General features: G+C 43.2%; 1 protein-coding gene across 4 annotated transcripts in view; it reads right to left on the bottom strand.

The window, feature by feature from the left end:
* Nucleotides 1-23,706, bottom strand: part of ABCG2 (ATP binding cassette subfamily G member 2 (Junior blood group)) — a 224,180-nt gene that overhangs the window by 174,753 nt on the left and 25,721 nt on the right. For all 4 annotated transcript variants that reach the window (XR_003940662.1, XM_030190666.1, XM_030190667.1 and 1 more), the window contains exon 2: nt 341-438. Coding sequence is in view for 3 of the 4 variants with exons in the window: in XM_030190666.1 (XP_030046526.1) it covers nt 341-391 (51 nt within the window). In the remaining variant the exon portion in view is untranslated. The remainder of the gene's footprint in view (nt 1-340; nt 439-23,706) is intronic.

A 23,706-nucleotide genomic window follows, 5' to 3' on the forward strand; every position in this document is an offset into this window, starting at 1 on the left:
GTGGCAATATTCAGTCCACTAACTGGTTAACCATCCAGATAGCATTAGGACAGCAAAAAAGGCTGTCCTAGCCTCATCCAGCTATCTGCATAGAGGGCTGAATATTGCCAATATTTGGACTGTACTACTGATCAGTGCTGAATCTAAATATTCAGCTCCAGCCTTTATCAGTGTACCAGAGCTGAATATCAAGATTTAATTCCGCCATGGTGGCCAGCATTAAAAAACAAAACAAAAAAAAATACTACAACAACAAAACCACCGATTGCCCCAGCTGAATACTGACTTGCATGTTTCTTGCCATTCTACAAATACACTTTACAGTATATTACATTCTTACCGGGGAGTTTGTTGTATTGCACAGCTCATATTTCACTTCTGGGGCAAACATACTGTCCTGCTTTCTTTATTTCTTTGGCTTCCTTTGGTTGGTTATTCCTGATGCAAAACACAGAAAAGATTATATTTACCTTGTTTTGCAAACCATCATCCAATAAAAATGTTTCCCCTTTGAAAAACAGCTTTTGTTCCACAAAATTCCTGAGGCCATATAATTAGCTGGATTTCAGGAAACATTCAGCCCAAGATATTTATTTCTCATGCTGCCAAGATATTTGTTTCTCATGCTCCTGCACGTAACTTATTGCACATCTCCAAATGTTATAGTCTAGAGGCCAAAAAGCCCCTGTAAAGTGAAAGCATATCTGATTTAGGCCTAAATCAGCAGTTCCCAAACTGTGGGAAGGGATCCCAAATAGGGTCACATTAAGATGGGGGTCATAGAAACATACTTCACCTCCCTATACACTTTCACTGTGACCTGCCCAGTAGTGACAGTCAGTTCAGGGCAAGGAGGTTTGATAACAGTAGACAGCATGAGCCTATCTAGCCCTATCAATTTCATTGTTTTGGGTGTACCAAGATGGCGATGGCTGCATTGAGGAGAATTAAAACTTCCTTGGGTGGAGTGGGTGGAGGCCAGCTTTCAGCCTTGTGACATCATACCATCTCCTGTTATCAAACCTCCTTGGTTCAGGGCCTGTGACTCAATGAACTTTCAAAGGCCCTGTCCCTTCCTCCTATTTCAGCTTGCTTTTAGACTGGAAATTCATGCAGAGTGCTGGGGTCTAGTTGACTTGTCACCACTGCTGACTTCATGCTTTGTGGGGAGGCTGAAGAATGGAAGTCTGTTATTTTGTTTTCATCAGTATCTAAGACCACATACATTCAGTGAAACCAAACTGAAACAGTCCGTCATCAAATTTTTAAACGTTTTAGCCTTACCCCACCCCTCAGAGTTTGTATCTAACTAACAGCAATTTTTGTATTGATGAATATTACCATATCAAAATTGTCCCTGTCAATATACAATGCATCGCTATTTTGTACACAGCGCCATCTATACGCATATCATACAGTGATGGGATCATCAAACAGTTCCAAACATTAACCCCTCCCTGTCCCCACCCTCCCCACCCCTTCCCTCTCATCCATGCTTTGTCAACCTATATATGCACATGACTTGTCATACGTCTTCTATCCCATATGACTCCCTCCCCCAAGTCAGCCTTTTCCTGATTCATCCAATATTTACAATATAACCATCCTGAATATCCAATGAACTCCCTTGTCTCATATTATCCCTCCATTCTCTTGCTATCCCACCTCTCCCCTCCTCCCATTATTTATCAAGTCGTCTTGAGATAAAATGAGCAAAGAAAAAAAAAACAACAACATTTAAATAGTCATTGCTAGACCACAGTGGAGCACTAATCTAGGAGTGGCACGTTTTCTTCCAGCTTTACTTCGTTAAATCACCTTTGGCGTTCCTGAAGAAGTGAATACGAAACCCTGCAGGGTCGAACTTGTAGAGGTTGAATGCGGATAATTAAGCTTCAATGTAGCAGAGCAGGGATACGCCTAAGAATTGCGACCATCCTACGCCTTTACATGCTGCATGTTCCAAAGTAGAAGTGGTGGTACCATTGGACACCACAATATGTGGGGATCACGGATCAAAAGACGATTCAGAAGTGGACCACCAATTCACAAGCTAAGTGCCCATATTGTTTTAGAATTAATTACATTGATCTCCATCAACTAATAGTGCTATGGAAATACAGCACATTAATTGTTCAGAAGATTGGAGAAAAGAAAAATAATAGGAGAAAGAATCTCCACAATATATGTTAGGTGTTCGTGTAGGTGCTATACACCGGACGGAGTGAATGAGAGAATTGATCCAGATATTTTAAAGCACAACATTTAGTTCACGGTTTAAGCTGAAATAAGAGCACATGAGGGGTTTTGCTCACTAATGACAAAAATAAAAAGTAGTGGAGCAGTTCTATGATCGAGACGCTTATCCACCCCTAGAGACATAAATCACTTTGGTTTAGTCTCGTTTGGGTGTTTATACTCTGAGATCTCTCCACCATTATACTAAATATTTTTATAATAGCTGATTGGTTGATCTATATTCAGTGCCATAGCGAGGGCGGCTGACACTCGGGGCAGGTCGCCGCTGCGCACCCCTCCCCCCGGGTGCAGCATGGGGCACCCCTCCCCCTCAGCACACCCCCCCCCCCGGAGCGCATTCTTACTGCCATACGAAAGCGGGGGACGGGCAGGAACGCCGATCCCCCCCGAGTGCAGGTCGCTGGGAGCTGCGTCGGCTCCGCTGGTTCCCTGCTCTCTCTGCCCCGGAACAGGAAGTAACCTGTTCTGGGGCAGAGGGAGCAGGGAACCAGTGGAGCCGACACCCCCCCAGTGGCGTGCACCAAGGGCGGACCGCCCCACCGCCCCCCCCCCTTCCTACGCCACTGTCTACATTATTGTTGTTCTCTCATTTACTCCTTCCCTGTTAGACCCTGGTTCATTATCAATTTCAGTTTTGCATTACCAGAGGTCGTCCTTGGGACTGAATATTTTTATAGAGGTTATTGAGCAAGCATTTGATGCAAGCTTTAGACATTCTTCAATGTGAAACTAAAGCGTTCATGGCCTACTTTGCGCCCTTTCTGGTATTGCTGAAAGAGAAATTACAAGCATTTGAGAAAAACAACACACTTCAGACTTGTCAGCCATTAATAAGGGGATTATTAAGTGGCATACAGAAGCAGTTTGAACAGCAGTTAATGGATGAGGAATTCATAGAAGCTGCAACATTACATTCAAAGTTCAAGACTGCATGGATCAAGGACCCTAGGTGGAAATTGCTAGGAATGGATTTGCTGTTGAAAAAAACCCCAAGACAACTTCAGTCACAGTTAACAACATTACTGCAGATGCCAAAGCGACTCCTGCACAGTTGGAGTGGATGATGATTTCTTCACTTTTAACCAGTGCATTTTTTCTAGTGAAGAAGGTGCCGGTACTCAAATACCAGGTCACCCTTCAGGGGTGGGTTGGTCCCTCATCCCACAATAGCCAGGCCCCCTACAACCAGTCACAGAATCTATGACAAGACAGAATTGGTGTGTAGAGCCTGACCTCTTTCATTAAAACATGGAGACCATGGGTCAATTTTAGCACACAATGGAAAAGGTGCCGGCACTCAGAACTCCCAAGTACCCCTTCAAAAAAAGCCCTGCTTTTGATATAGCAGACACCAACACCACAAGTGGCAAAGCTGCTCTGTCTGCATACATAAACAGTGTAAGGGCGACTAAAATGATAGCGGGGATGGGACGACTTCCCTATGAAGAAAGACTAAGGAGGCTAGGGCTTTTCAGCTTGGAGAAGAGACGGCTGAGGGGAGACATAATAGAGGTATATAAAATAATAAGTGGAGTGGAACAGGTGGATGTGAAGCGTCTGTTCACGCTTTCCAAAAATACTAGGACTAGGGGGCATGCAATGAAACTACAGTGTAGTAAATTTAAAACAAATTGGAGAAACTTTTTCTTCACCCAACGCGTAATTAAACTCTGGAATTCGTTGCCGGATAACGTGGTGAAGGCGGTTAGCTTGGCAGAGTTTAAAAGGGGGTTAGACGGTTTCCTAAAGGACAAGTTCATAAACCGCTACTAAATGGACTTGGGAAAAATCCACAATTCCGGGAATAACATGTATAGAATGTTTGTACGTTTGGGAAGCTTGCCAGGTGCCCTTGGCCTGGATTGGCCGCTGTCGTGGACAGGATGCTGGGCTCGATGGACCCTTGGTCTTTTCCCAGTGTGGCATTACTTATGTACTTATGTGTCAGAATTTGTTGGATATCCTGTTCTCAAAGACATCTTTTATAAACTAAACACTGCTTTTACCTACCACTGCTGCATGTAAATGTTTGTTTAGTGCTGCTGGACAGTTATTTAGTCCAAAAAGAGGTAAAATGACTGATGACAATTTTGAATACCAGCTACTGTTGGACCTTACAGCATTTGATAAAAACTCAAATAAGAAAGAATAAAATAATGATGTATCTGACTTGTTCAATAACCTCAACAGACATCACACTGTGGGGATGGGGGATGACAGATTTTTGGCCAGCTTGTTAAAACACTATTAAACTTGTAATTTAATTTATTATGTTCCATTGTACCCTCAGAGATCTAGACAGATCACAAGCTGATATGTACATATTCACAATACACTGCTGCTAGTAAACATGCTAGATTCTGTGGTCCAGCTTGGTTAGAATACTTTTTACTTTGTAATAAAAAAGTCGTTTTAAGAGTTTTACTTTTTTACTTTTACTTGAGTACTTTTTTGTTTTTTTTTTATAAGACTTCCTATTTTTACTTCACTACTTTTGAAGCCAGTATTTTTACAAGTACTTTTAAAAAGTAACAAATCCATCTCTGTTCACTCATCAGAATGCTTTTTTCTACCTGGTGCCCTACTTATGCAATTCCCTACCACTGAACCTTTGAGCTGAACCCTCCTACAAAGATTCAAGGTTGGATTAAAAACATTTTTTTAGGACTTGTGTTGGCAATGGAGAAGTATTTGGCTATAGTTTTCTCTTTTCTGTTCTGCCAAAGTTTGTAGTTTTTTTTCCTTTATTTTAGTGATGTATACCACTTTGATGGTTCCCTCTGAAAAGTGGTATAACAAGTGACATAATAATTATAATAAATATATCCTGAAAACCCGACAGGTGGTCTCAGAGGACTAGGTTGAAAACCACTGGTGTAGAGTATGTTGTATACATCTGTGAGACAAACTGTACTTTAATGCAATTTGAGTTTTATTTTTTAAACAATAGAATGTGAAAAATGTACAAGGATGTGAAAACATTATATAAATATAAGCCAGGGCCCCAGTGAACCCACTGTGGTAGACATATTTATGAGGTTACAGAACAAGTTTCAGTATTTAAGGGTGAGGGGGGGGGGGACCTCTTCTCCAAGGTTCACTCAGCAAGGCACACTTTCTCCAACCAGTCTATTCCAAAAGATCCCCGCTCGAGCACCTATTCTGTAGCCATGACCAGTCAGATGCAAATAGCTCCACACAAACACTGAAATTCAAATTTTATTGATTAATTTCAGGCAATACAGACTGGTACAGTACCATCCTGGAAGATAACTTAGAATACCTTAATGTTAGGTTTAATACCCATCTCTAAAACATCTCTCCAACTCCATCTAATCCAACACATCTCCTAGAGTTACTCATAGATAGCTCCTTTCAACAGGCACCTTTCTTTCCCTTCAATGATCTCCCCTCCAGTCAAGAGCCTATCTTGCACTTTATCCCACATACATTGCATGTGCAAATTTTGAGGGGTAAATGATCCCTGGGTTTCCGGATGGCCATTATATTTTGGAATGGGAAAATGTGCGGGGGGGAGGAGGGTTCTCCTTTCAAAATCCATTTGCATTCACATAGATATCAAGTGCTCATGGGCCTGGAAGCTAAGCGGAAGGGATTAAAATATACCTCTTTACATATTGCACTTAGTGCATCTCAGATACTTTCAACTATAATTATGTTACACCCATTTGTAATTGTATTATCTATACATTTGAGGATTTTAATCAGTCTAGTGTGTGCATCACTAAACTAGATGCAGAACATTTTCTGTCGGTTAGCTATATTGTATATCGCTCATTAGTACTGAATCTTTGTGCAATCAGAGTGGTAATGCAAGAACTAGAGCGTAGTAAATGCCAGTTTAATATAATTTCACAAGGAAATAATAATAAACAGTGACTGCCTGACATCCTCTCCAAATCAACGTGAGACGGAACTGGGAGCGTCTTACCAATAAACTTCCTGGCATTTTAATAATAAGGACCCACAGTTCAAGTCTCTGCATGAACACTTCATGTTTGGGCAGCTTTTGAAAAAGAATCAAAAGTATTTCACATGCTATACAATGCATTATATGCTTTTGTACATTGTAATTCAATGTCCCATTAAACAGCAGTGGTGTGTATATATAAACCCTTCCTTCTGTAATGTAATAATCATTAAAAAAAAAAAACAAGAAAAAGATTCAGCTTCAAAGGTTCAGCCAAGTTGAAATATTGATTTTGGGCATGTACTACTATATTAGGGAACTTAGCCCACAAAAAATATAACAGCTTTTTATTAAAATACTTGATTATGCTTGGGGTTTCCTTATGGTGCCTGAGGTGTTTGTTATCTTCTACCCTCTCACACTGAGGACCTACTATTCTCAAAGGCATAGGTCCTCCCCCCCTTGACCCTCCCAGACCAGCTCCCACCACAGCAGCAGAGGGTCCAGAAGTCCCAGCCGGCTCCCCAGTCAAAGGAAGGGGTGAACTTTTGACTGGCTCCAATAAAGCATAGCTGTAATACCAAAGATCATCCTGGATGACCTTCCAGTAGGAGGGAGGCTAAACGTTTTCCAACAAAGGTGGACCTTTGTAACCTCAGACTGCTGGGTCCTCAATGAACTCAGGCCATGGGGAATCTAATCATTGTCACAGCTTCTCTGAAGGAATCTCTGTCTTGATGGATAATTCATAGCAATTTGGACAGGAGACTTCCATTCCAAAATTTCTCAACCAGACAAGACAGTTACAACAGAGGCGTTGAACCTGAGGTGAGGGTGAGGGGGCTCTACACCCATGGTCAGTGGTCTGCTCAGGAGAGACATTACTACTACTATTACTACTATTTAGCATTTCTATAGCGCTACAAGGCATACGCAGCGCTGCACAAACATAGAAGAAAGACAGTCCCTGCTCAAAGAGCTTACAATCTAATAGACAAAAAATAAATAAAGTAAGCAAATCAAATCAATTAATGTGGACGGGAAGGAAGAGAGGAGGGTAGGTGGAGGCGAGTGGTTACAAGTGGTTACGAGTCAAAAGCAATGTTAAAGAGGTGGGCTTTCAGTCTAGATTTAAAGGTGGCCAAGGATGGGGCAAGACGTAGGGGCTCAGGAAGTTTATTCCAGGCGTAGGGTGCAGCGAGACAGAAGGCGCGAAGTCTGGAGTTGGCAGTAGTGGAGAAGGGAACAGATAAGAAGGATTTATCCATGGAGCGGAGTGCACGGGAAGGGGTGTAGGGAAGGACGAGTGTGGAGAGATACTGGGGAGCAGCAGAGTGAATACATTTATAGGTTAGTAGAAGAAGTTTGAACAGGATGCGAAAACGGATAGGGAGCCAGTGAAGGGTCTTGAGGAGAGGGGTAGTATGAGTAAAGCGACCCTGGCGGAAGATGAGACGGGCAGCAGAGTTTTGAACCGACTGGAGAGGGGAGAGGTGACTAAGTGGGAGGCCAGCAAGAAGCAGATTGCAGTAGTCTAAATGAGAGGTGACAAGGGTGTGGATGAGGGTTTTGGTAGAGTGCTCGGAAAGAAAGGGGCGGATTTTACGGATGTTGTAAAGAAAGAAACAACAGGTCTTGGCAATCTGCTGGATATGAGCAGAGAAGGAGAGAGAAGAGTCAAAGATGACCCCAAGGTTTCGAGCTGAGGAGACAGGGAGAATGAGAGAGCCATCAACAGAAATAGAAAACGGGGGGAGCGGGGAGGTGGGTTTGGGGGGGAAAATGAGAAGCTCGGTTTTGGTCATATTTAATTTCAGGTGGCGTTGAGACATCCAGACAGCGATGTCAGACAAGCACGCTGAAACTTTGGTTTGGATGCAAGGTGAGATATCAGGGGTAGAAAGGTAGATTTGGGAGTCATCAGCATAGAGATGGTAGACATCACAAAATAAATCTCTTAGAACACCTAAGAGGTATTTGACATGCTCTAAATGTTTTCAGAGATTGACTAGCAAATCAAATTATCCTGATCCATACAAACAATCAGGTTGCAATATACTATCAGGCTTATTTTCGAAAGTGATCACCGGCCATTTCTCGACATAAATCGGGAGATGGCCGGCGATCTCTCAAAAGCGGCGAAATCGGTATAATCGAAAGCGGCTTTTTTGACAGCATCGCCGATTTCCCGTTGCCTCGCCAGCGGGACATGGGCGGGCATGGGCGTGGCTACCAGATGGCCGGCTTTCGCGGATAATGGAAAAAAAAAGCAGCGTTAAGCAGTATTTCGCCAGGTTTACTTGGTCCTTTTATTTTCACGACCAAGCCTCAAAAAGGTGCCCCAACTGACCAGATGACCACCGGAGGGAATGGGGGATGACCTCCCCATAGTCCCCCAGTGGTCACCAACCCCCTTCCACACTAAAAAAAAATACAAATCAAAACCTTTTTTACCAGCCTGTATGCCAGCCTCAAATGTCATACCCAGCTCCCTGACAGCAGTATGCAAGTCCCTGGAGCAGTTTTTAATGGGTGCAGTGCACTTCAGGCAGGCAGACCCATGTCCATCCCCCCCTACCTGTTACACTTGTGGTGGTAAATGTTAAGACCTCCAAACCCCCCCCCCAAACCCACTGTACCCACATGTAGGTGCCCCCCTTCACCCATAAGGGCTATGGTAATGGTGTAGAGTTGTGGGGAGTGGATTTGGGGGGCTCAGCACCCAAGGTAAGGGAGCTATGCACCTGGGAGCTTTTTTTGTATTTTTTAAAACATTTTTAGAAGTACCCCCTAGGGTGCCCGGTTGGTGTCCTGGCATGTCAGGGGGACCAGTGCACTACAAATGCTGGCTCCTCCCATGACCAAATTCCTTGGATTTCACCGGGTTTTTCCATTATTGCTGAAAAACAAAACCGGTGATCTCAAACCTGGCGAACTCTGGCATTTGGCCGGGCTAAACCGTATTATCAGAAAAAAAGATGGCCAGCCATCTTTTTCGATAATATGGTTCTGCCAGCTGTTGCGCCGCCGCCAAAATTGATCGCCGGCGAAATAGTTTGCCGGCGACGTTCGATTATGCCCCTCCACGTCAACAAGCAGGGAGGCACAGGTTCATACCTCGTGTGCCAAGAAGCAGTCAGGATATGGAGATGGGCCCTCTCCCATGGGATGGAGCTCAAAGCCACTTACCTGGCAGCAGGGCTAGCGTTACCAATTGCAGGGCCCTGTATGGACAAGTTTGCCCTCCCCCCCCCCAGTGGTCCAGTATGCCCCCTGTCTCCAACCCCCCCCCCCCCCCCCCCAACACACACACATACACCTTAAAACATATTTCTCTGTAGAGGGCTCAGGCAACAGCAGTAATTCCAATACGTTGTCTGCCATTCACCCTGGAGCCTGCTCTCTACTGCATCCTGCCCTTGCGGAAGCAGGAAGTTATGTCAGAAAGGGCAGGATGCAGAAGAGAACAGGCTCTAGGGTTGACAACAGACCTCCTATGCAAATCATTGCCTAAGCCCTCTATAGAGAAACTCTGTTTTAAGGTATAGTTGACAACAAAACAAGCGGAAGATATCCAGAAGGACCAAACTGAAGCCACAGATGTTGGAAACCAAAATAATTTACTACGACCCAACACGGTCCGTGTTTCGGCCGAAAAGGACTCTCTTTGTGGTTAAGGTATGGTTGAGAAGGGAGGTTCAGAGACAGGGGACATGCCAGGGCAGGGCCCCTATCACCCCTGCTTAAGGCCAGCCCTGCCTGGTAGGGAAAAACAACTGTTTGGCGGACAGACTGAGTCATGCAACCATCAAGTGGTCCTTAAACATGAGTGTTGCCTAGAAGATCTTTAAAAAGGGGGGCACCCTCTCGATAAACATTTTTGCCAATCATCTCAACAAGAAAGTCCTTCAGTTCTGCTCCATACTAGGGTCACATAGTAGACTAGCCCCAGATTCCTTTCTCCTCAATTGGAGGGGGAGAAGGTCTTCTGTATGCATATCTTCCAAGACCTCTCATAGCAAAAACTCTCTTGAAACTCAAGCAGGATCAGAGAACCATGATTTTCATCACACCATACTGACTGTGGCAGATCTGGTTCTCTCTATTTCTGAAGCTAGTCTCCAAAGATCCGTGGAAACTGGAATGTTTTCTGGACCTCATTAATCAGAACAAGGGGTCCCCTCTTGCATCCTGACCTCCAATTGTGGTCCTCATGTCTTGGATGTTGAGAGTTATAAATGGACATCTTGAAATTACAGTAGGATATCTCTCAGGTTCTGCTTGCTTCCAGAAGAGATTCCAATCCAGGTCACAAGTACCTGGCAAGATCCCAGAACAATAAAACAGATTTTATGATGCTTATCCTATAAATATTATTGACAACGTGATAGTGGCCTCACTCAGGTATAGACTTATATCACAAAAAATAACACTGAGTGTATATAGATGAGTAACCATAAAACAAGAGCTGTTGAAATAACTAGGTGGATTAGAGTCTCATATCTTGCACATGATTATTCACATCTCACCCAATGGTGGATCACTTGTACGTGCCCATTTGCTAATCATTGACTCAACCTCCACCGCCCTACGGCTAACATTTCATTCAGCCCCGTTAGTACAAAATTATTGAGGCTGAATGGTACAAGAAACTTGTGACTTTGAAGCACTCAATGCAAAATATACTCAGCACTTAGTTTGTCCCGGCTGGCGAACGCTTACACCCCATATTATTATCCTATAAATAAGCAGTGGATTTTCCCCAAGTCCATCTTAATAATGGCTTATGGACTTTTAGTTTAGGAAATTATCTAAACCTTTTTTAAACCCTGCTAAGATAACTGCTTTTACAATATTCTCTGACAACAAATTCTAGAGTTTAATTACACGTTGAGTGAAGAAATATTTTTTCCAGTTTGTTTTAAATTTACTACTTAGTAGCTTCATTGCATGCCCCTTAGTCCTAGTATTTTTGGAAAGAGTAAACAAGCAATTCACCTCTACCCGTTCCACTCCACTCAGTATTTTGCAGACCTCTATCATATCTTCCCTCAGCCATCTCTTCTCCAAACTGAACAGCCCTAGCCACTTTAGCCTTTCCTCATAGGGAAGTCATCCCATTCCCTTTATCATTTTTGTCACCCTTCTCTATACCTTTTCTAATTCCACTATATATTTTTTCAGATGCGGTGACCAGAATTGCACACAGTATTCAAGATGTGGAGCGATACATAGGCATTTTTGTTTTCCACTCCTTTCTTAATAATTCCTAACATTCTATTTGCTTTCTTACCCACTGTTGCACACTGAACAGAGGGTTTCAACATACCTAGATCCTTTTCCTTGGCAGTGATTCTTAATGTGGAACTTTGCATCATGTTACTATAGTTTGGGTTCCTCTTTCCCACATGCATCATTTTGCACTTGCTCACATTAAACGTCATCTGCCATTTGGATGCCCAGTCTCCCAGTTTCATAGGGTCCTCTTGCAGTTTTTCACAATCCTCATGCGATTTAACTTTGTCATCAGGAAATCTAATTACCTCACTAGTTATTCCCATCTCTAAATCATTTATAAACATGTTAAAAAGCAGAAGTCCCAGCACAAACTCCTGAGGAACGCCACTATCTACCCTTCTCCATTGAGAATACCGACTATTTAACCCTACTCTCTGTTTTCTATCTTTTAACCAGATTTTAATCCACAGTAGGGCACTACCTCCTATCCCATGACTTTCTAATTTCTTCAGGAGTCTTTCATGAGGTACTTTGTCAAATGCCTTTTGAAAATCCTGACACACAATATCGATTGGCTCAGCTTTATCCATGTAGTAATATGGAGGAGCATTTCCAATATGACGTCTAAAACTGACTTGTTTTGCAGAAAACATCAACAAATTCAGTAGCAAACATAGCCATTTTCAAACCTGGAAAACATCTATTTTTCTTTGAAAATGTCCCTTTGCTAGACGTTGTAGGCTCAGTGAAGATCCAAGTGAAAAATGCACAAAATCAAGCCATTAGAATGTAGGAGGAGCCGGTATTCTTAGTAGACTGGCCACACAAACATCCCAGCAGAGCAGTGTGGCACTGCAGTGGACTTCACATAAAAGGTCCCAGGTACACATTTCACCATTACCCCTTATATTGTATGGTGAACCCTCCAAAACCCACCAAAAACCTACTGTACCCAACTATACACCACTACAATAGCCCTTATGGCTGCAGGTGTCACCTACCTGATCGTGACTGAATAGGTATGGATGGGCTGGAGTGTAAATTTTAAGGGGCTTCAATGTAAACTGCAGAAGTTTTAGTACAAGAACAGTTTTGGGCAGACTTCTACGATCTGTGCCTGAAAATGGCAAGGACAAACCAAACTCGGGTATACATATAAAGTATTGCATACCATATATAATGAGTTTATGTTGTTGGGCAGACTGGATGGACCGTACAGGTCTTTATCTACTGTCATTTACTATATGTAGGTACAGTAGGTTTTTGGTGGGTTTTCAACAGCTCACACTTTCCACCACCAGTGTAACAGTTAGAGTGGGTTATGCACCTGGATCCTCTTCTCTACAATGCACTACACCAACCACTAGGCTACTCCAGGGACCTACTTGCTTCTCTAATACGAGTGGCCATAATATCTGAAGCTGTTATAAAGCCTGGTAAGTACTGTTTCTCTTACATCTTTGGGGGAGGGGGTGGGGTCAAGACTTAATCTCTCCAGTGGTCATTCGGGGCACCTTTATGTGACTTACTTGTTATTAAAACAGGTCTAGCCCAAAATGTCTAGGTTTTAGCTCTAGACATTTTTCTTTGTTCCATTATGGTAGAAATATCCAAGTGTTAGGAATACCCAAATCCCACCTCTTCATGCCCCCTTGTGATTTGGGAGCACTTCAAATGAACTGCATAGAAAAATGTGTTAAAATAGGTTTCAAAAATAGTGATTTGGATACTTTGAGGAAACAAACACATCCAAATGTCCCGTTGTGCCATTTTTTCAATGTTTTTTTCTGTTTCAAAAATGAGCCCCATAATAACATAGTACATGATGGCAGATAAAGACCTGTACAATCCATCTAGTCTGCTCAACAAGATATGGTGTGGTGTCATACTACATATGTATACTTGGTGTTGATTTGTCCTTGCCATTTTCATGGCACAGACCATAGAAGTCTGCCTCACACTGTCCTTGTTTTCCAACTTCTAAAGTTGTCATCAGGGCACAGATTGTAGAAGTCTGCCCGGCACTGTCCTTGTTCTCCAGCTTCTGAAGTTGTCATCAAAGCCCCACATCAGCCCATCCAAACCTGTCCAGCCATGATCAGGGCACAAATCATAGAAGTCTGCCCAGCACTGGCTTTGCTTCCCAATTACTGGTGTTGCTATCTAATCACCGCTAAACTTCTTTGATTTTATCTATGCTTTCTATACAGGATTCCTTTGTGTTTATCCCACACATTTTTGAACTCCATTACCGTTTTCATCTCTACCACCTCCCACGCATTCCAGGTATCTACCACCCTCTCCATGAAAAAATATTTTTTGACATTCCTGAGTCGGCCTCACTGCAACCTCAATTCATGTCTTCTAGTTTTACCACCTTCCTGTCTCTAGAAAAGATTTATTTGTAGATAAATACCTCTCAAATATTTGAATGTCTGTATCATATCATCTCCATCTCTCCTTTCTTCCAGAGTATACATCTTCAGGTCATCAAGTCTCTCCGCATATGTATTGTGGCGCAAACCCCATACCATTTTCGTTGCTTTTCTCTGAACCACTTCAAGTCTTTTTACGCCCTTAGCAAGATATGGCCTCCAAAACTGAACATAATACTCCAAGAGGGGCCTTACCAACAACGTCTACAAGGGCATCAATATCTCCTTTCTTCTGCTGGTTATATTCCTGTCTATTCAGCCTAGCATCCTTCTGGCCATGGCCACCACCTAGTCAAATTGTTTGATCACCTTGAGATCCTCAGACACCATCACCCCAAGGCCCCTCTTCTGAGCTGTACTTATCAATCTCTGGCCTATCTGGTACATCTCCTTCGGATTTCTGCACCCCAAGTGCATCACTCTGCACTTCTTGTCATTAAATTTTAACTCACAGATCTCTGACCATTCTTCTAGTTTTTGGAGATCTCTTCTCATGGTTTCTATTCCCTCCAGGGTATTCACTCTATTGGCTATCTTTGCGACATCTGCCTCTCACAACTATATTAAATAGAATCAGCCCCAGTACCGACTCCTTAGGCACTCCACTACTCACCTTCCCTTCCTCCAAGCAGATTCTATTTACCAACCACCCTATTGGTCAACCAGTTTCCAATCCAGTTCACCACTTTTGGGCTCATTTTCGAAAGAGAATGACGCCCATCTTTCAACATAAATTGGAAGATGGACGTCCTTCTCCCAGGGTCGTCCAAATCGGTATAATCGAAAGCCGATTTTGGACGTCCCCAACTGCACTCCGTCGCAGGGACGGCCAAAGTTCAAGGGGGTGTATCGGAGGCGTAGCGAAGGCGGGACATGGGCATGCCTAACACTAGGACATCCTCGACCCATAATGGAAAGAAAGAAGGACATCCCTGATGAACACTTGAACAACTTTACCTCGTCGTGTTTTTCTTACAACAATGGCACAAAAAGGTGCCCGAACTGACCAGATGACCACCAGAGAGAATCGAGGATGACCTCCCCTTACTCCCCCAGTGGTCACTAACCCCCTCCCACCCTCAAAAAACATTTCAAAATATTGATTGCCAGTTTCTATGCCAGCCTCAGATGTCATACTCAGGTCCATCACAGCAGTATGCAGGTACCTGGAGCAGTTTTAGTGGGTGCAGTGCACTTCAGGCCCATCCCCCCCCCCCTACCTGGTACGTTTGTGGAGGAAACAGCGAGCCCTCCAAAACCCACCAGAAACCCACTGTACCCACATCTAGGAGCCCCCCTTCACCCATAAGGGCTATGGTAATAGTGTACAGTTGTGGGTAGTTGGTTTTGGGGGGCTCAGCACACAAGGTAAGGGAGCTATGTACCTGGGAGCAATTTATGAAGTCCACTGCAGTTTGGGGAATTATGATTACACCAATAATTAAGGATATAAAAGAACCCATCAATATAGTTGCTAACTATAGGCCTGTGGATGCTGTTTACAAAGATAATGGAAAGTCTAGTTTGCTCTCAATCAAATGAGTATTTGGACACATATAATAGTCTATATTTCTCTCAATCAGTGTTTAGATCTAGCTCTAGTACTGAAACTGTGTTAATTTCAATAGTCAACAAAGCAAGACACATTCTGAGTAACAATGGGAACGCTCTCTTGTTTCAATTTGATTTATCCTCAGCATTTGATTTAGTGGACCATGACATCTTACTTTTTGAACTGAACAAAACTGGAATAACTGGTAGTGTGCTAAATTGGTTTAGTGGCTTCTTGAAGGTTAGAGCTTACACAGTCAGGCAACGGGATGAACTTTCTGAGAGATGCAGTAATCCCCATGGAGTTCTGAAGAGATCTTCATTCTCTCCTAGGTTGTTTAATATCTTACATACACTAGAAGACTGCAACTGTCTCAAAATGGCTTTATTATGCAGGTGATATATCAGCTTAATACCAGTCTATTCTTCTTTACAACAGATCTTACCGCTGATCTTCACAGAAACTGAGACAAGGGATTTGCCTCAGTGTTAGTACTGCTAGATTTCTCAGCAGCATTTGACACTGTGGATCATGATATCATGCTACATAAGAACTTAAGAACATAAGAGTAGCCATACTGGGTCAGACCAAAGGTCCATCTAGCCAGTATCCTGTTTCCAACAGTGGCCTTGACGACCATGGTTACACATCCCTGTTATAGATTACATGAGGGCACTTTTATTATAGAGCACTTAGCATAAGAAGGTAAGAAGCACCTACTCAGGAGCTATTTTATAAGAAAAAGTAACATAGTAACTGAATGACGGCAGATAAAGACCTGAATGGTCCATCCAGTCTGCCCAACAAGATAAACTCATTTTACATGATATGTAATACTTTATATGTATATCCGAGTTTGATTTGTCCCTGCTTTTCTCAGGGCACAGACCGTAGAAGTCCACCCTGCACCGGTTTTATTCACCAAATACCGGCGTCGCCACACAATGTCCGCTAAGATTCCATAGATCCATTCCTTCTAAACAGGATTCCTTTGTGTTTATCCAACGCATGTTTGAATTCCATTACCATTTTCAACTCCACCACCTCCCACGAGAGGGCATTCCACGTATCCACCACCCTCTCCGTGAAAAAATACTTCCTGACACTACTCCTGAGTCTGCCCCCCTTCAACCTCAATTCATGTCCTCTAGTTCTACCACATTCCCATCTCCAGAAAAGGTTTGTATGCAAATTAATACCTTTCAAATATTTGAATGTCTGTATCATGTCACCCCTGTTTCTCCTTTCCTCCAAGGTATACATGTTGTGATAAATAAGAGGCTGTCCTAGCCGGGGCAGGCCACTAGATGGCGCTGTTCCCCTAAAAATGTCCAGGATGTCCGGGGTAGGCCACTAGAGGGCGCTAGGAGAATAGGTGGAGGTTGCTAGGACCAGGGAGAGTCCTGGGATGGCTACAGGTGCAGGCGGTTATGGGCTGGGTTCTGTTTAGCTATTAACCACTTTATACCCCACCTGAGCTGTGAAAGGAAGAGAAGAGAGCTGGTAGCTGAAGAAAGAGAATCCCCCTGGAAAGAACTGGCTAAATCCTATGGACTTTTGGTGGACTGTGTGCTCAAGGAAGAAAAACAGGCTGGGGTAAGAAGTCCCTAAAGCATTAGTGTTGGACTGTGTAGCCTCAGTACTTAGAGGAACTGTATGTTCAAAGAAAGGACTGGGGGTCCAAGGAAGGAAGGACTGAGTGTCCAAAGAAGAAGTAGGGCTGTGTGTCCCAGTACTGAGAAGCAGGCTGCAAAGCCTGGGGTTAGAGGTCCCCAAAGTATTGAGGTTAATGCTAAGCCCAGGAATCTGTGTGGGGAGGCTCAGTGTGAAGATATGTAAATGTATAAAGTATTTAAGCTAGAAGAACTGTGCACAGGGGCTGGAATAAAGAATTGCCTGAATATGCTGTTGGTAAGACCTGTTTAATTCTGCCTCTGGAGAACCAGGTCACCCTGAGCGTGAAAGGATAACCTGCTAATCTGCATACAATTTGCATACTGAGAACCAGCTCACCCTGAGTGAAAAAGGGGCCCAGGAGCTTGAGGTTGGATTGCTCAGGATGCTAGGAAGAGACTGTTTGGAGTCCTGTTCTCTCCTCGTACGGTTTGCAATGCAAATCCAATACCATTTTTGTAGGTTTTCTTTGCACCACTTCCAGTCTTTTTACATATTTAGCCAGATATGGTCTCAAAAACTACAATACTCAAAGTGGGGCCTCACCAACGACTTGTAGAGGGGCATCAACACCTCCTTTCTTCTGCTGGTTATACCCCTCTCTATGCAGCCTAGCATCCTTCTAGCCATGACCGTTGCCTTGTCACATTTGTTTGTATAAAATACTAGCAAAAGTGGCATAACCCACACCTATATAGTTTATGAAAATTTGCTATACTGCTAAGACTAAATTGCAGATCATAGCGGTGTACAAAATTTTTAAAAAGCATAGGAAAGGAAAAGAACTACAATATGTTGATAGGAAAGGAATTCACACACATGCCAAGCTCAAGGGAAGAGTAGAAATAGGGGAACAGTAAGTACGCTGGGGAGGAGGGGGAGGGACAGGGAAAATGGATAATAGCGGACAGCTGAGTGACTATTCCCCAGTAGGACCAAATGCTTGGGTAAAAAGCCAGGCCTTAAGCCCTGCTTTAAAGTTTTTAAATAAGAGTTCTGCACGGAGGTAAAGGAGGAGGGAGTTCCAAAACGAAGGGGCAGCGAGAAAGAATGCACGATATCTTGTCAATTTTAGTTGGGGCGCAGACATGTACACCAGCCATAGAGTTGGTGTAAATGTGCCAAAATTTGTCAAGTATGTGTATAAACGATTGTATTTTATAATCTACATGTATACTTCACCCAAACTCCATGTACACACCATTGTGGCAGGGTGCATACTTTTACACCAGGCGGTATTTTATAAGAGGTCACTTACATACCAATGTGGCCACATGCATGTTAATAACAACCCCCCCCCCCCCCCCCCGTTTACAATGCCACGCAAGCAGCTCCCACGCAGCAATGCCGACACATCCCGTTCAAAGTGAATGGGTTGTGTCGGCATTACTGCACCAACAGCTGCTAGCGCGTCTTTGTAAATAGGGGAGTAATATACCTGCAAAGTAGGTGCATATATTACCACATAATGTGCACATCGTTTTTTATATATATAAAATTATGCTCTACTAGTGTTTTTAATCTGGTAGACTTTCCAAAATTGTTGTACAAGTGCCATCTACTGGATTTACAGGAAAAAACAATCATTGGATTTCCTCTTCTTCTTTTTTTTTCACAGACAACAATGGGTCTGCTTTAATCTAGGCAGTGGGGAAGGATCAGTTTATTTGGGTTTATGGAATATCTGTTTAATGCTGACATCTAGCCATGTATCTCACTGGGTAGAGATTGAAGAGCTGTAGTGAACCAGCTGAATAACTGTCTTGGGGGACTGCAAACTGCCTGTTAAAAAAGTTGGCCCTGAGTGTCCATAAGGCAGAGATTTTGAAAACTAGCAACTTTGATCTGAGGGCTATACAGCCTATCTGTGCAGCTGATGGGATCCCCATATCAATGGTTTCCCAGGTTAAGAAAGGAGGAGGGAGCTTGTAGCAATGCTAAGTCTCACTCATGAGGAGTGCCACTCTCATTTGAAGTTCTCTCACGTTCACACTTTATAAGTCCTTTTGACACTAATTAGAACCTCTGTTCTAGAGACTTGCATGGGAACGGGGTTTGCGGGAATCCTGCGGAACCCGCGGGGTTCCTGTGGAGACGGAAGCAGTTCTGTGGGGTTCCTGCAGGGATGGGAGCAGTTCCTGCGAATTCCTGTGGGGATGGAAACAATTCCTGTGTGGTTCCCGTGGAAGTGTAAGCTGCACCTGCGCCAGCCTCTCATCTACCAAGTACCAAGTTCTTTGAGTGCTGTCTCTTCCTTCTCCTCCTTGCTTTAATAGCACAAATGTGGAAAGTCTTCCATTAGGGAGGTGGTAGAGACACAAATTAAGATGGAATTCAAAAAGGTGTGGGATGAACACAGAGGATCTCTAACTATAAAATGGAAGTTATAAAAAAAACTAACTTAAATGGCTGCATGTGTGTGGATATGTCGAGTGACACTTAGATGGCGACTCTGGCAGTGATGAACTAGGGCCGATACCAGGCAGACTTGTATTGTCTGTGTCTCATATATGGCAATCTGGTTTAGGATGGGCTGGAAAGGGCTTAGACAGCAACTTCAGTGGCTGAAACATAAGGACAGTGTTGGACAGACTTTTACGGTCTGTGTCCCACAAATGAGAAGACAAATAGACTGGAGTGGGCTTCAACGGCAACTCCAGCAGTTGGAATATAAGGATAGGGCCAGATAGACTTCTATGGTCTATGTCCCAGAAACACCAAAGAAAGACCATAATCAAGCATATAATATCACACCCAGAAATTTAATCATGAATTGATAATGAGTGTGACTATTCGGCAGATTGCATGAACCATTCAGGCCTTTATTTGCTGTCACTTACTATGTTACTATTAATTCTCTTTGCTGAGGAGGAAGTGATGTCAGCGAGTGGAATGGCCGCCTAGGAGTGGAGCTCCGAGTGACCCACGGGGACGATACGGGAGAACGCCTGATTAGCGGATCTGGTGGTCAGACGACAGAAACAGAGAAGAGTCAGTAGTGCAGAGGGTGAAAGAGGCTGATGCGATCGCGATCTGAGGAGGTGGATCTTTCGCACTTTGCTTTCCTGGGTGCGGGGACGGTGCGAATGGGAAACAAAATGGCAGCTGCAACGCACAGTCAGCAGTAGCGGGCAGAAAGTGCATCCCTCGCAGAGCCTCAGGAGGAGGGTGAAGATCAGAGGGGGCCCGAGGCAGAGATGTGGCCTGACTGGAAGCAGTGGCTACAAGAAATAAGGTCCGATTTGAAAGCGATGCAGGGGGGATCTGGTGACCCTTGGAGCTGACCTGAAAGGTGAGATACGGGAACAGGTCCAGGATTGAAGAGGCGGAAACCCAGCTAGACTCGCGCTCGGAGGCGATAGATGCACTAGACCGCCAAGTCTCTGAAACTCAGTCAGCCCAGCAGCAAGTCCTGGATAAGTTGGAGGGCCTGGAGAACCATAGCCGCAGGTGCAATTTGCGATTTAGAGGCCTACCAGAAACCCCTGCTTATTTGGATTGTGAAGGGACAGTGCAAAAGATAGTGAGTGCCCTGTTAGCTGCGAGCGGAACTGTGGTGGAGCCAACATCGGTTCACTTGGAAAGAGCCCATCGAGCCTTCGGGTCCCCACAGGCTAATTTATCTAAAGACATCATAGTGCGCTTTCAGGACTATAAAATGAAAGAGCAAGTAGCAAAAGCAGCACGCCAGACCCCAAACTTTCAATGGGACTCATATGGAGTGGAAATTTATCAAGATCTGGCTGCCACCACGTTAAAGCGTAGAGCGGAGTTAAAACCAGTCACCAGACGACTTCAAGAACTGGGTATTCGTTACAAGTGGTGACACCCCTTTGCGCTGGTCTTTTTATTTATTTATTTATGCATTTTGATTTAACATCCATCTATTAACAATAAATGTTGGATACAGAAAAAAAGACAAAGAAGAAAAATAAGAACGGCTTATTGCCTTAGTTCTATGGTAAAAATTACATTTCATTTAGACCACAACTTGTGGCAAGATACAAGGAAATAAGAATAATTCAATAGGTAGCATCAGTGGCGTAGCTAGGGTAGTTGACACCCGGGGCCGGTCATTTTTTAACACCCCCTTCCAAAATCTAGTACTAGGCATGCCGAGAATGCAAAACACTCAGGACCTATAGAGCAATTCTACCATACCATAAGCAGTAATTTGTACGAGTCACACAAGGAAAAGGAAAACATCTTAAACACTACAGTGAGCACTAGAACATCAATTCACCTATTGTAAAACGAAACCAGACAGAATAGTACAGATTGTCGATCCTGCACAGTCAATGCCAACTGAAAGCCATGTCTTTTTCACAAACACAGATGCACCCTAATCCAGTATAGAATAATAATAAACTTTCTATTTAGACAAAAATTAAACAACCCCCAAGATGCCAGACTCTGCATACAATGCAACACCACAGAAACAGAAAATGTCCCCTAGAACTGTGCAAAAATATAAAGACAGCAGATGTAAATTTGAAAAACATGTACCAATCACCACTTTACAAATTAACAAATCGAAATAAAACAAATATAGAAAATAAAATAGTACCATTTTATTGGACTAATACATTTAGCTTTCAGAGGCCAAAACATCCTTCCTCAGATCAATATAGTATAGTGCTGTTACAGTATCCTATCCTGACCTGAGGAAGGGGGGCTTTGTTCTCCGAAGGTTAGCCAAAATGTATTAAAATTAGTCCAATAAAAAGATTACCTTGTTTACATGTTCTATTATAAACATTTATTAACACAGCTACAATACTACTTTATCCTAAAGCAAAAAAATAAAAAATATATATTTTATTTACAGACTGGGCCTGCAAACAACCCTCTTTCCTGCCCGCTGATGCTATTCTGCCCAGTACCGCCGTGTTTTAAAAATGGCTGCCGAGACTCCCTGCGGCAGTCTCACGAGACTGTCGAGACTCATGAGACCACCACGGGAAGTGTCAGCACCCATTTTGAAAACACAGCGACACCGGACAGAATAGCGGTAGTGGGAAGGAAAGAGTGGGGTTCTTTCCTGCCCCCGAAGAATCCATTAGACCACCAGAGCCCTTTAAGGTAGGACCGTGATGGGCCCATTGAGGCTTGGGGGACTGTAGTGTGTGGGATGGGGTGGCAGCTGCGGTGATAGGGGGTTGTAGTGTGTGGGGGGTGGCAGTGGTGGGCACAATGACCTTTACTGCCCAGGGGCCCAGATCACTGTCAGTCTGCCCCTGGCTTGGAGTTAATAAGATCTGCCTGCCAGCACTAGTGTTAGCAGCTGAATGGATTCTTTCCATTATAGAAAGGACAGAGGCGGTATAGAATCACCTCCTATAGCCATCTAAGCTCGAAATCACTGCACAAGTTACAGTAGCTGGGATCTGGGGTCTTGACAGTACCTGTGGAGTCTCTTGTAGAAAGTGACATTACTAGCGTGATGTTTTAAAAAAAGAGTTTCTTTTTAATTTCAAGAAAATTTGCAATAAAAGGAGGTGATAGTATGAGATCTACTTTAAAGTATCCTGTACAGTTCTGGAGACCACACCTTCAAAAAGATATAAACCGGATGGAAGAGGCCAGCATTCAGAATATAAACTTAACTAAAATCAGCTTTTAGCCAATTAAAAACCTGGCCCTTTAGCTAGCTAAATTTATTCTATTAAGATTGTTAGCTGCACAAATTTAGCCTAAAACTTTAGCCAGCTAATGCAACATTCAGTGCTAACTGAATACATTTATCCAAATAAGCTGGGCCATATGAAAAGCCATCTTAAATCTACCTTCTCAAATTTTAAGCAGATAGATTTAGCTGACTGTTCAGTCACACAAGTAGCCAGGTAATTGCAGCTAAATATCTGTATAAAATAACCAGGAAAATGTACCCGGTCATCATACTCACACAGTGGCATTTTCAATATTAATTCCTTTCATAATAAGTGCAAAGTCAAATCCAGGGATCTGATTGATTAGTACAGGGTTCATGTGTATGAGAACATGTTTGGTTGTGGCTGCATTTGTTTTTGGACAAATGGTAAAACATGACGGCCTTATCTTCAGAGCTAGGGGCATAAAATGAAGTTGTAAGAAGGAACGCTTAAGAGTAACATTAAAAAATACTTTTTCACAGAAAGGCTAGTGGAGGACTCCCAGTGGAGGTGGTAAGAACCAAAACAGAGACAGACTGGTTTTTAATACATTATGGGGACAGACTTAAAGATCTGAATATGTATACTTTGGAAAAAAGGCGGGAGAGGAGAGATATGATAGACATTTTATACCTCTATGGCATAAATGCACAGGAGGCGAGTCTCTCAATTGAAAGGAAGCTCTGGCGTGAGAGAAAATAATGTTTAATGTTTTTAAACAACTTGATATACCGCCTTTCTAAGTTAAAGCCAAAGCGGTGTTCAATGCTAAAAACAAATCTTAAAGGAAAGGAACTACAAAATAACATAACAGGATAGTAGAAAGCAGAAAAAAAGGGATCAAGCAGGAAAAGAAGTGTCATTGTGCTGATAGGAGAGCCAACCAGACCGCTAGCGGCTAGCCTACAGGCTCTGAGAAAAGGCTAGGGAAAATAGATTGGTCTTCAGAGCAGATCTAAATTTAAG

The sequence above is a fragment of the Microcaecilia unicolor genome, chromosome 2 (genome assembly GCF_901765095.1).
Source record: "Microcaecilia unicolor chromosome 2, aMicUni1.1, whole genome shotgun sequence".
Classification (NCBI taxonomy): domain Eukaryota; kingdom Metazoa; phylum Chordata; class Amphibia; order Gymnophiona; family Siphonopidae; genus Microcaecilia; species Microcaecilia unicolor.